The sequence below is a fragment of the Muntiacus reevesi genome, chromosome 7, assembly GCF_963930625.1.
Source record: "Muntiacus reevesi chromosome 7, mMunRee1.1, whole genome shotgun sequence".
Taxonomy (NCBI): Eukaryota; Metazoa; Chordata; class Mammalia; order Artiodactyla; family Cervidae; genus Muntiacus; species Muntiacus reevesi.
Genome location: NC_089255.1, coordinates 18,694,338 through 18,708,586, shown reverse-complemented (window position 1 = coordinate 18,708,586; position 14,249 = coordinate 18,694,338). Strand labels below are relative to the sequence as shown.

At 44.9% G+C, this 14,249-nt stretch overlaps 1 protein-coding gene across 1 annotated transcript in view; it reads left to right on the top strand.

Moving 5' to 3' along the window:
• Positions 1-361: 361 nt before the first annotated feature.
• Positions 362-14,249, top strand: part of GRAMD2A (GRAM domain containing 2A) — a 34,029-nt gene continuing 20,141 nt past the window's right edge. The window contains exon 1 of the mRNA XM_065941684.1: positions 362-413. Coding sequence (XP_065797756.1) covers positions 373-413 — 41 coding nt within the window. The 5' untranslated portion in view covers positions 362-372. The remainder of the gene's footprint in view (positions 414-14,249) is intronic.

Here is a 14,249-nt window from a genome sequence, read left to right as displayed (position 1 = left end):
GTTCCCTGCTCATGTCCTCACTTCTCTGGTGTGGAGAGACCTGGAGCTTGGGGTTGGGAGGTGCTGGAGGAGGGCGGGAATGGGCTGCTGCAGAGGGCTTCAGGCTCCGAGACTAAAATGGCTAAAGAGGAAGAACTTGAAGCAAGTACCCAAGGCCCTCGCTGGGAAGGGCAAAGGATGCAGGCCCAGTCCCGTGGACTAAGCGGTAGGATCTAAGCAGAGCTTGGGGCCCCACCTGGATCTGGAGAGAGGGAGGAACAACCAATGGGCTGAGCCCGTCCCGCGCGAGCAGCCAATGGACGGTCGGGGGCGTGTCATCCGAGGCAGTCAGGAGTGGGCATTCGGTCCCCCGCGCTGTCTGGAGGCTCCGCGATGACAGCTTTGAGTCCGGGCGCGGCCGCCGGGGCGAGCAGGTAAGGGGGTGCAACCCACGGACCGGGCTCTGGACCCCGGAATCCGCCTCGAAGGGACGCTCCCCGGCGGGACTCGGCGCCCGTGGCGCCTCGGTGGATTCTGCCCGCGGGGCAGGCACTTTCCACCCTGCCGGAATGCGGCTCTGCTCCAGAGCTGCGCCGTGCGGGCCCCGGCGTCTCCCGGGCTGCGAGGTGTTGCGCGGGGGCGGGGTGTCAGGGTGCCGGCGCTTCCTGCGAGGGGTTCGAACATCGGGGATGATGGACGTCCGGGCGGCACCAGGGAGGTGGAGGGCACCCTCCTCGGGATACCTCCCGTGGTTCACCACCATCCTCCTCTGCCGCCGTCGCTGGTCATTCATTCATTCGCTCATTCATTCATTCCCTAGCCATATCGACCTCCTGTCCCAACTACCCCCACCCAAGGGCTGGTCCTTCCCTTCTGGCCCCCGGAAGGTTCAGCCTCTCTCTTCTCCCAACCGGGTCTGCAATTGTAGCGGCGCTCTGTTGCCTAGGAGGCAGCGTGGAGCTGTCCCAGCACGACTCGGCCGCACCCCTACGTCGTGTCCGTCCACGTCGGGCGGGCTGGGGCCAGTCGCTCAGCCTCGAGATCTGTTCCACAGTCACTCTCGGAAGAAGGAAAGTTCTTGCAGCTGATCAAGGCGTAGGGAGGCAGCGTAGGGAGAGGTGGCGTTTCAGGTAGGATCAAGAATTGTGGCCTCTGCCCCCTGATGTCTTGGGCCCCTGCGGGTAGGATTATCTGGGGAAGACGGAGTCAGCGGTTGAAGCCCTAAATTGCGGCCCTTGTCCAGATCCCAAACGCTACAGCAAGAGCTCTGAAGGGCAGCCTGGCACCCCTGGCCATCCAGCCTTGGGGCAGACAGTGTGGATGTAGTGTGCGACCCGGTGCCAAAGCCACGCAAGTACGTGAAGCTGGCAGAAGGCTTAGGGCTCCCTCTGTCCTATCCGCAAAGAAGTTGGTGAAGTCCTACACAGATGGCATTTCCCTTGTTGGCTTTGCTTGCCCCACCCACCCTTGCAGGAATCAGACTCCTAGGGAAAGAATGTCCTAACAATCCACGCTGTCTTTGCTCCAATGTACATCTCTAGCTGGCTCCGAAGTCCAGTTCCTTTCACAGCAAAGACTTACAGGGCTTCAGGGAGAGAGGAGTAGAGGGTGTATATCTCCCACCCCCATCCCCATTCTGCAGTGAGAGGGAAGGTTTGCTCCTTCTGCAGTCTTCTACTCGCACAGACAGACACTCGGGTCTGAGGTTGTGGTTCTACAGGACCAGTTAAGCAATGAACATCTCTGGGACAAATGGGCAGATCTAGAGCACAAAGCTGACAGAAGCTGCTACTGAGCTTCCAGGAGCATTTCTGCAGGGGCCAAACCAAAGTTCTCATTCCTGACTTGCCTTTGGGAGAATTTTCTGAATAGCATAGTGGGGTCAATCCAGATCCTCTATCCAGGCCTTGATGTTACTGATTGCTTTGATGTTTCTGAGTTTAGCTGGGTCCTTAGAGTTTTAGTGTAGACCAGGAGGATCTGTGTGCCAATCCATCCACCTAAGATCCCTGAGGTTGAGGTCAGCAGTACTCAAGATGGGCTCTGCCAGCCAGACCTCCTGAAGTTCTTCCACATGCCTGTTTGGGTGGCCCCTCCTAGTCCTTAACCTGGTTAAGTTGCGGCTTTGGCCTTTGAATGCCACATACCATACTTATCGGACCAGTATGAAGAGCCTCTCTTGTCAGAAGTTCCTATTTTTCTATGACCTGGGACAAGTCAGGTCTCCTTTCTGGGCCTGCTTTGCCATTGTAAGGTAAGGAGAACAGACTGTAGGCTTCTTAAAGGCCTTTTCTGTGCAGCCATTCAGCGATTCTGCTAACTAGCCTGTTTCCCCCTTGATTTTTGAAGGTATTTTATCTCTTTACATAATTACTTCATTGCCATGACTACCTATGGAAAGCCCATGGCTTTGAGACCCATGAAGCATTCCACTTTGGTATCCAGGGTCTGAGTCCAGACACCAGAAAATAATTTCCTTTTTTCTTTCCTGAGAAGTGAAAATAATTCCACCCAATTCTGCAGCCCTCTTTTAAGCAAGGGTAAGTTTGGCATGAAGTCAGCCTTGGCCACTGTGTTGCTATTCACCTGGGCTGCAGGGCATGAGTCTGTCACCAGCTGTTATCACCAACCTTTGAAGCTTTGATTAATTCCCCAGCTGTTTACTAATGTAGGAAAGGAAGGAGGACGATGGGGACAGCAAGGAAGGGGTGAAGCTTCCTGTTATCAAGAAGTACCTGGGCTTCCCTGGTGGTCCAATGGTTAAGAATTCACCTGCCAGTGCAGGCAACACAGGTTTGATCCCTAGTCCAGGAAGATTCCATATGGCCTGGAGCGACTGAGCCCATGGGCCAGTACTACTGAAGCCCAAATGCCCTAGAGCCCATGCTCCGCAATAGCAGACCAACACAACACGAAGCCTCTGTACCACAACTAGAGAGTAGTCCCTGCTTGCCACAGCTAGAGAAAGTCTACATACAGCCATGAAGACCTGGCGCAGCCAAAAACAAAAAATAAACTAATTTTAAAATAAAAAAAAAAAAAAAAAAAGGACCTGCTTCCCCATGGAGTCCCTGCTGGCCAAAGCACAGAAAGAAGGTGCTATTCCCAAGAATATAAGCCACTACAGGGCAGGCTGGTGCCTCCCTTCTTCGCACCACAACCACACATTTTCATTAGTTTACAAGTGCTTGGTCAGACTTTAGGACTGGAGTGTTTAATAATCTATGGAGGTTGAGCCAGTCTCTAAGTCTTTGTCCTAAATTAGTGTTTCCTCAAGTGATGTTAAAAATCTACTGGGAAAGCACATTGTTAAAATACAGATTTATTTATCTGGCTGTGTCAGGTCTTAGTTGTGGCATGCAGGATCTTTGGATGTGGCATGCGAACTCTTTGTTATGGCGTGTGGGATCTGGTTCCCTGACCAGGAATCCCACCTGGGCCCCCTGCATTGGAAGTGTGGAGTCTTAGCTACTGGACTGCCAGGGAAATCCCCCAATATATTTTAGTATGCATGCTGTTCTAGATACATGTAATGCTTTTATTCAATGTTATATAATGCTATCCTTTGTGTTAAACTTAGTTTTAATTTTTTTTTTTTTTTTTTTTTTTTTTTTTAGTTCTACCAGTTTATTGCTACCAACCCATCTCCCTCCACCCTCATGCATGCATGCTCAGGCATGTAACCCCGTGGACTGCAGTCCACCAGGCTCCTCTGTCCATGGACTTTTTCAGGCAAGAATACTGGAGTGGGTTGCCATTTCCTTCTCCTGGTTTTAATGTTTTAATTGTGAAATATTTTAATCATTACATAGCCTTTTATTGTATGAATAAATCATACTTTGTTCGTGCTCTATTTTTTTTTCTTTTTTAACTACACTTCAGTGAATATTTGTATACTTTTAAATTTGTGTCCAATTATTTCCTGAGAATAAATTGTTAGAAGAGGAATTTATGGGTCTGTTGGGTATCTACATGTAAACGTATGTATCTATTCACATACTGCTCTCCTACACAGGAGTGTGAGACTCTCCATTCACCAAAATGTTGATCAACCACAGGTGTTTTTACACTTTTAAGCCTTTGAAATTTAATAAGTAAAAAAAGATATCACTTCTACCTTTTAAAAAAAATCTTTATTATTTTTCTTGATTTTAAAGATATTACACCCCTGTTATAGTAATTTCAGGCAAAATGGAAACTACTGAGAGTGAATTCTTCCCTGAGATATCATCACTATTGTTTGATACAGAATTTTTTTTATTGTTTCTTTTTCTGTTCTTTTTAATACAGAATTTTAATTTTATAAATGGGTTATATATTTCTTTAACTTTTTAAACTTTATGTTGGAGTATAGCTGATTAAAAATGTTATGATAGTTTCAGGTGAGCAGCAAAGGGACTCAGCCATACATATACATGTATTCATTCTCCCCCAAACTCCCCTCCAATCCAGGCTGCCATGTAACATTGAGCACTTCCCTATGCTATACAGTAGGTCCTTGTTGGTTATTCATTTTAAGTGTTTTTAAAAATTCTATTTGTTTATTTATGGCTGCTCTAGGTCTTCATTGCTGCCCACGGGCTTTCTCTAGTTGCAGCGAGCGGGAGCCACTCTTCATTGTGGTGTGCAGGCTTCTCACTGTGGTGGTGTTTCTTGGCCTCTAGGGCTACAGCATGTGGGCTCAGTAGTTGTAGCTAGTGGGCTCCAGAGCACAGGCTTAGTAGTTGTGGTACATGGGCTTAATTGCCCTATGACACATGAAATCTTCCTGGACCAGGGGTTGAACTCGTGTCCCCTGCATTGGCAGGCAGATTCTTTACCACTGGACCACAGGGGAAGTCCCAGTTATCCATCTTAAATATAGCAGTGTGCATATGTTAATCTCAAGCTCCCTAACTCTTCTTTCCCTCTATCCCTCTCCTCTGGCAACCATAAATTCATTCCCTAAATCTATGAGTCTGTTTTGTAAATAAGTTCATCTATATCATTTCTCATTAGATTCTGTATATAAGGGATGTCATACGATGTTTCTCTCTGTCTGACTTACTTCACTAAATATGACACTCTCTAGGTCCATCCGTGTTGCTGCAGCACGGATGGCATTATTGAATTCTTTTTAATGACTGAGTAATAGTCCGTTGCATATATGAACCACATCTTTATCCATTCCTCTGTCAGTGGACATTAGGTTGCTCCGGTGTCCTTGTCGATTGTACACAGCGCTGCAGTGAACACTGGGGTGTGTGCATCCTTTCAGATGACTTTTTTCTCCAGATATAGGCCCAGGAATGGGATTGCAGTGTAGCTATATTTTTAGTTTTTTAAGGAGCCTCCATACAATTCTCCATAGTCACTGTACCAATTTACATTTCCATCAACAGTGTAGAAGAGCTCCCTTCTTTCCACATAAATGGGTTATATCTTGTTTACTAACTTAGATATACTTTTTGCTAAACAACACATTTTTTACCTTTTTTCCATATTAGCACATGCAGCTGTACTCTTTTTAGTCAATTGCATAGGAACCGATTATATTGATAAAATACTATTTTGGTACTTCTACATTTTTCCTCATAATTGTTTAATTTCCTCATAATTTATAGGAATATAAATTTTTGCCTACTTGTCCATTTATTTCCTTATAACAAGTTGCATGAAATGGAGTTTTAGGGTCAAAGGATTTACATTTCTTAAAGCATTTGATATATGTCAGAAAGGTTAACTTAGTTTTAAGTCTCATGGAAAATAAGAATGCTTATTTTTCCACATACATCCTTGGTAATATTGAGCACTCTAATTCTTTTAATGTTTATCAGTAAAGTAGGTAAGAGAGAGCTCTCTTCTTTTGTGACTTGCCTGTTCATATTCTTTGCCCACTTTTCTATTAGATTGTTTGCCTTTTTCTTACTGACATAGATGAGTTATTATCATTTAAAAATGCCAGTCCTTTTTCAGTTTAATTTTTTAATATTGTTTCAGTCAGTTCAGTTCAGTCACTCAGTCGTGTCCGACTCTTAGCATTTGTTTACTTCACCTGTAAAATTTTTATTTATTTATTTTGGGTGCACTGTGCAGTAGGTGGGATCTTAGTTCCCCAACCAGGGATGGAACCTGTGTCCCCTGCAGTGGAAGAGCGAAGTCTTAACTACTCACCACCAGAAAAGTCTCCTGTCAGTTTAAATTTTGATGTACAGAGGTTTTTAATTTTTTTGCAATTAAATATTTTATGTGTTCTGGGTTTTATATCTTGCTTAGGAAGATGTTTCCTTACACAGTAATATTCTATTCTATTGATTTAGAAAATATTTGATGTTTAATCTACCTGGAATTTATTTACTGTATTTTTATGAATGGTATGAGGTACCCAGTTGTTCCAATATCATTTATTGGACAATCTCTTTTCCCCTTACTTATTTGAAACAGTTTCTTTCTTTTTTAAAAAGATTTTACTTTTGATATGGACCATTTTAAAGTCTTTATTGAATTTGTTACAAGACTGCTTCTGTTTTCTGTTTTGGTTTTTGGCCCTGAGGCATATGAGATGCTAGCTCTCCCATCAGGGATGAACCTACACCCTCTGCATTGGAAGGCGAAGTCTTAACCACTGGACAGCAGGGAAGTCCCGTGATTCTTTCTTATATACTAAATTCTCAGATACCCATAGATCATATCCACAGAGGGAGTCCAGAGACTCCCTCTTTCATACTATAGATCTATTAATTTTTCCTGAGCTAGTAAATATTTTAATTGTTCCAGCTTTGTAGTTTGTTCTGACATCTGGTAGGGCAAAACCCTTGCATGACAGTTGGGATAAATTAACTTCTTTAAAACTTTCAATCTTCCCACTCAGGAGCACTTTATCTTTCCACTTATTCAAGCCTTCTTTTATGTTATTTTAAAAATGCCTCTGGTTTTCTTCTAGATTTTTCTACATTTTAGAAGTTTATTCTTGGATAACTTATACGTGTTGTTTCCACATGAATAGAATCATTTCCCCAAATAGATTTTATAACTGTTTATTGCATGTCTACTGAGAAACTATTGATTTTTTATGTTTATCTTGTAACCACTAGAATAACAATTAAGTCTGTGAGAGTGTATTATTATGTGTCTATCTTCATCATAGCTCTGGCTGACCCAGTGTCCAAATATAAGAATATCTGGGCCACTTTCTTATGATTTTTCCAGTTGAATATATGTATTCTCTGGGTAGTTCATGTTACCATCTTTCAAAGAATAATCATCTCTTTAATATATGAACCTTTTGTTTCTTTTTCATGCCTTTGTGCAATGACTAGAGCTTCCAGAACAATGCTGAATAACAGTGGCGAGAGCAAGCCTTCTTAGGGGTTTTCCACTAGCTGAACAATCTGGGGCTCTCCCTGGAAAAGAAGGTCCCAGGATCCAGTAAGCTCTTTAAGAGTAGGCTATCGCCCAGGGATCGGAACCCTTACACAAGCGCGGGTACGGCTTGGGGAGCCTAGTTAGCAGAAGCCTCGGCGGGGCAAGGAGCTGGATCCTGCCTGGGACACTCCAAATCCGGACCAACTCCCGGGTTTGGGTGCCGGAGGGGCGCGGGCTCCGTTTCCAGGGTGCAGGAGGTGCTCCACTCCAACAGCCTCTGGTCTACGCAGGCTTTTGCTCTTCCGCCTGGGGACCCACCAGGCCCCATCAAGGGGTGCGCAGGGCAGGCGGGGCGGGCTCTCTGGCGCGGGGCCCTGCGTTGCTGGAATTCTGGGTGTGGCTGCGCTCTCGGCGCCGGGTGCCTGCGGGCTCCCCAGCCCTTCCCAGGGCAGACGCAGAAAATGGACTTGTGGTTCGCGGGCTGCGGCAGAGACACGCCAGGGGCAGCGGAGCGTCAGGTGAGGATGGCTGGGGAAGTCTGGACCAGGCAGGGAGGATTCGGGCAACGGCAGCGTCCCCTCCCTCCACTCCCGCTCAGTCGGGGTGAGAGAGGTGCGGTCCCTTTCTCTTTCCCATCCCCCAGAATCTCCGTGGCCTTTCGCAGGATCCGAGGTCGGTGTGGCGCTGAGCTGGCCAGTGACCCGGGCTTCCGGCTGGTCCGCAGCATCCTCACTGCGTTCAGAGGCCTGTCCTCACTGTCCGTCCCTGGGATGCAGTCACCAGCGTGGGAGGGAGCGGGGAGGAGCAGACCTTTAGGTGTGGATTCAGACTCCCCACTACCGCGTGGATCCTCTCCTGGTTGGTTAGACTGCCTTTCAGTCCTCCTGCAGTTTGGCCTCCCAGCAAACTTCCTGCTTTCCCGTTCCTTTTTGAAGCCCTCCTTTGGCTTCCACCACAACCTACACACTTGGTTTTTTTCTGCCTCTTGGGCCACCTCCTCTTCGTCTCCTTGGGGCATTCCTCTTCCTCCTCCACACAGACTTTTTCTTTTTAAAAATACTTAGTTTTATTTGTTTGGCTGTGCTTAGGTCTTAGTTGCCACACTTGGGATCTTGATATTCATTCAACATGCGGGATATTTAGGTGCAGCTTGGGAACTCTGAGTAGTGGCAGGTGGGATCGAGTTCCCCATCCAGGGATGAAACCTAGGCCCCCTGCCCTGGGAGTGTCCACTGGACACTTAGCCACTGGACCACCAGGGAAACCCCTTCCACCCAGTCTTTAAGGGTTGTAGTTCTTGAGGTCCCAGACTACTCTCCTCTCCAACCCCCATCCTTCTCGTGGAGAAATAACTCACACACCATAAAATTCATCCTTTCAAAATGTGCCATTCAGTGACTTTTACTGTATTCACAAAGTTGTGTAACCATGATCACTGTGTAATTCCAGAACAGTTTAATCATCCTCCCAAATAAACCCTATGTGCCTTAGTCACTTCCCATTTCCCCTTCCCTCCAACCGGCAACTACTGATCTACTTTCTGTCTCTGGGGATCTGCCACTTCTGGACATTCCCCGTAAATGGAGTCATAACAATATGTGGTCTTTTGCAACTGGCCTTTCACTTAGCATAAAGTTTTAAGTTCCATCATGTTGCAGTATACATCAGTACTTCATTCCTTGTATGATTGAATTATGTTCACTGTATGGATATACCACATTTTGCTGATCCATTCATCAGCTGGGTGTTTGGGTTTCAATTTTTTGGCTTTAATAGTAATGGTAATGTAATAGTCATAATAATAGTAATAATAATGGTAATAATGATCATAAAACTATGAGCATCCCTTTTTGGAAGACTTTAAAATTGTAGTATAGTTGATCTGCAATGTTGTTAATTTCTGCTGTACAGTGAAGTGACTCAGTTATATACATATATACATTCTTTTAATACTCTTTTCCATTATGGCTTATTATACGATATTGAATATAGTTCCCTGTGTTATACAGTAGGACTTTTTTGTTTATTTATCCTATATATAATAGCTTGCATCTGCTAATCCTGAACTCCCAATTCATCCCTCTCCCACCTGCCTTCCTTCTTAGTGATCACAGTTCTGTTTTTTTCTGTGAGTCTGTTTTGTAGATAAGTTCATTTGTGTCTTACTTTAGATTCCATATATAAATGATATCATATGGTATTTGTCTTTCTGTTTCTGACTTACTTCATTTAGTATGATAATCTCTAGGTTCATCCATGTTTCTGCAAATGGCATTATTTCATTCTTTTTATGGCTGAGTAATATTCCATTGTGTATATATACCACATCTTTATCCATTCACCTGTTGATGGACATTTAGGTTGTTTTCATGCTGTGGCTATTACAAGTAGTGCTGCTATGAATACAGGGTTGCATGTGTCTTTTTGAATTGTAGTTTTGTCTGGATATATGCCCAGGAGTGGTATTGCTGGGTTATATGGGAATTCTGTTTTTAGTTTTGAGGAATCTCTGTACTGTTTTCCATAGTGGCTGCACCAATTTACTTTCCTTCCAACAGGGTAGGAAGGTTCCCTTTGCTATGAGCATTCTTGTACAAGATTTTGTGAGTATATATATTTTCAGTTTTGGAGGGTATATACCTAGAAGTAGAATTGCTGGGTCATATAGTAAATGTTTAACCGTTTGAAGAATCACCAAACTGTCTTCCAAAGCAATTGCACCATTTTACAATCCCAGAAGCAATGTTTGAGGGTTCCAACGCCTGATATAAATAACAGCCTCTTGGGGATGTAAAATAGTATCGCATTGTGATTTTGATTTGTATTTCCTTGATGACTAATGAGGTGGAACATCTTTTTGTGTACTTAATGGTCATTTGATATCTTCTTTGGAAAAATGTTTATGTAAATATTTGCCCATTTTTAGTTGGATTATTTGTCTTTTTATTGTTCAGTTTTAAGAGTTCTTTTTAAAAATTTTAATTGTGGATTAAAAAACACATAACATAAAATTTACCATCGTAACCATCTTTAAGTTCATTTGTACAGTTCAATAGTGTTAAATATATGTATTCATATTGTTGTACAACCAGTTTCCAGAACTTATTCACCTTGCAAAACTGAAACTCTACATCCATTAAATAACTCTCCACCCACCCCCACCCCCAACCCCAGCCTCTGGCAACCACCTTTCTGCTTTCTGTTTTTATGAATCTGACTACTCTAGGTCCTTCATATAAGTGGAGTCATAAAGCATTTGTATTTTTGTGATTGGCTCTTTTTCACTTAGTATAATACCTACAAGGTTGTTTTTAAATATATTCTAGATACTAGTCCCTTATCCGATCTCTGATTTACAACTGTTTTCTCTTATCTTGTGAGTCACCTTTTCACTTTTTCAATGATATCATTAGCAGTACAAAAGTTTCTAATTTCAATGTAGTTCAACTTATCTATTCTTCTGCTGCTTCTTGTGCTTTGGGTGTCATATCTTAAGAGAGTGAGAGTCAGGAGCACAGAGAACATATGTGCTATGCTCACTTGTGTCCAGCTCTTTGTGAAGTTATGGACAGTTACCTGCTGCCCATGGTTTTCCAGGCAAGAATACTGGAGCGGGTTGCCATTTCCTATTCCAGGGGATCTTCCTGACCCAGGGACTAAACCCACGTCTCTTGTGTCTCCTGAGCAGCAGGCGAGTATCTTACAAGACTGTTGCCTAATCAGATATTTACACCCATGATTTCTTCTAAGAGTTTTAGCACTGACATTATAAAAAAAAAGTATTTATTTATTTGGCTGCATCGAGTCTTAGTTGTGGCATGCAGGATCTTTCTTTGTGGTGCATGGACTGTTTATTTGTGGCACATGGGCTCTGGAGCATGAGAGTTCAGTAGTTGGGATGTGCTGGCTTACCTGCTCCACAGCATGTGGGATCTTAATTCCCCAACCAGGGATTGAATCTGCATCTCTTGCATTGCAAGGCAGAATCTTTTTTTTTAAATTTAATAATTGTATTTATGTATTTAGTTTTGGCTGTGCTGGGTCTTTGTTGCTGTGTGGGCTTTTCTCTAATTGCAGTGCACAGGCCTCTCACTGTGGTGGCCTCTCTTGTTGCAGAGCAGAGGCTCTAGGGCACTGGGGCTTCACTAGTTGCAACTCATGGGCTCAATAGTTGTGGCTTCTGGGCTCTACGGCACAGACTAAACAGGTGAGTTAGTTACTCAATAGTTTATAGGAGGGAGGCAGAGTGGCCGGGCTTAGTTGCTCCATGGCATGTAGGATCTTCCTGGATCCTACATTGGAATGTGGATTCTTTACCACTGAGCCACCTGGGAAGCCCCTGCAAGGTGGTTTCTCAACCACTGAACCACCAGGAAAGTCCCAGCTCTGACATTTTTGAGTTAGTTTTTGTACATGCTGTGAGATACGGATCCAACTTACTTCTCTGGCCTGTGAATATCCAGTTGTTCCTGCACCATTTGTTGAAAAGTCTGCTCTCTCCCCCACTGTACTGGTCTTGGCACCCTTGTCCATAGCTTCTCTTCTTTAGGAAAGAAGTTTCCCTGAGGGATCCCCCTAGCTCCTGTACCCATTCATGGGCCATTAACTCAGGAATTTCTCCCTTCAGCCTGGAGCTCTCTTCTGAGCTCCTCACTCATGTATAACGTGACGTCTCTACTTAAATGCTTCTCACATATCTTTAAGGCTGAACTCATGATTGTTTCCCCTGCTTTTTCTCAGCAAAATAGAGCAATATCCTACTTGCTTAAGCCAGAAATCTAAAGTCATATTTGACACATTTTCCCTTACACCCCACATCCAATTGATCACCAAGTCCAGATTGGTTCTACTTAGAGATATATGTGTTGTGAATCCATCCCTCAACCTTCATCACCATGACTGCCACCGAGTTTGAGACATCATCTCCCTGCTGGAATATAATCTCCTAACTGGTCTGTCTCCATGGAAAATTCTAAATATATACAAAAGAGGAGACTGGGACTTGCCTGGTGGTGCCGTGGATAGGAATCTGCCTGCCAATGCAGGGTTCAATCCCTGGTCCAGGAAGATCTCACACGCTGCAGGGCAACTAAGCTCCTGAACCACAACTACTGAGCCCATGCTCTGGAGCCCGTGAGCCACAACTACTGAAGCCCATGGGCCTAAAGCCCGTGCTACGCAACAAGAGAAGCCGCCACAATGTGAAGTCCATGCACTGCTAGGATGAGTAGCCCTGCTCTCCGCACCTAGAGAAAGCCCTTGCTAAGTAACAAAGACTCAGTGCAGCCAAAAATAAAAAAAAGAAATGAATTAAAAGAAAAAAGGAGTCACAGCCACTCTCTGGGTATCTCTGGGTATCAAAAAAAAAAAAAAAAAAAAAGAGGAGGAGAGTTGTAGGATGGACCCCTCCTCCATCCTAGGCTCCTGCCAGCCTCTCCTGGGATCTGGGTTCTTCTGACCACAGAGAGTCAGTGACCGTGTATCCGTCACCACCAACTAAAATAACTACCAACATAAGGTTGTCCCCATTTCATCAATACTCATCCTCTAGTCCCCCGTCCCATACTGTTTTGTATTTGAAACAAATCTATGTCTTAGGGTGATCTATGAACATGTCCATATATGCCAGCTCAAATAGATGCTGCTCCATATGCTTAACATACGAAATTGATAGTGTCTTTTCCCTTTTAAATCCCTTCATTGGTTCCCCTTAGCTTTTAAGAGAATGACAAAAACCCTTACTGGGACCCATTGGGCCCTGCATGATCTACCCTGCCTACCTCTCCAGCCCCATTGCTCATTTCTTCACTGCTCACCTCTACCTTCCAGACACAAAGGCTCTGTTTATGTTTCTCCTACATGCTATACACATGTGGCCTCAGGGCTTTTGCATATCATAAACCCTCTAAACAGTGGTCTCCTACCTTTTTGGCACCAGGGACCAGCTTCATGGAAGACAATTTTTCCACAGATGGGTAGGGGGGAATGGGTGGTTTCAAGATGATTCAAGCAGATTACAGTTATTGTGCACTTTATTTCAAATTATTATTACATCAGCTCTGCCTCGGATCATCATCAGATCCCAGAGGTAGGGAATCCCTGCTCTACCATGACCCCTCCCCAATACCCTCCAGCCCTCCTCTCCCCCGCCAGCGCTTTGGTCTGACTAGCATGCATTGACTATCAGGGCAAATGCTGCTGCTGTATCTTCAGGGAAGTAAGTCTTCCCCTCTCTCTGCAGTTGATTCAGGGCTCCTTGATTGAGGTGCTCTCAGACACTGCTTTGCCTTCATAGTACACATTACACAGTTATAATTATGTATTGATCTCTATAAATATTTGTTTCATGTCTGCCTCTCCCACCAAGCATTTTGGGGGTAGTCGCTTGCCTCATGCCTCTTCGTGCACACAGCACTTACACAGAGCTAAGTGAATCCAGGCATTCAGTTGGAGTTTAGAGGAGGGAGGCAGAGTGGCCGGCAGCCTTTGAGGGCTATGCTGTTGCCAGCCTCTCCTGGGGCCGGGGTTCTTCTGACCACAGAGAGCCAGTGGTCAGCTGCTGCTCACCGAATCCTGGGCTCGGCTTTGTCATTCCCTCAGACAACATTTGCTTTCTCTCCTGGCTGGAGACTTTCTTGCCCCTTTGTTGAGGGGTAACTGAGGCCCAGAAGGAGACAGTGGCTTCCCCAAGGCTGTGAGAGGTTCTTTCAGGCCTGCCTCCCTGTCTTCCTGTCCCCACGCCCAGGGTCTTTTGGGACCCTGAGACCTCTCAAGACCCCCAGGGCTCTGAGAAGAGCTGAGTGGGTTCCCAAAGCTAGTGCGATTCTGAGATGGGTGTCCCAGAGTGCACCGCTTGGGGTCCATGGATGGACAGAGTTGATTTGTTCCGGGAGCAGCCACCCCTCCTGGCAGCCTGGAGCATCTGA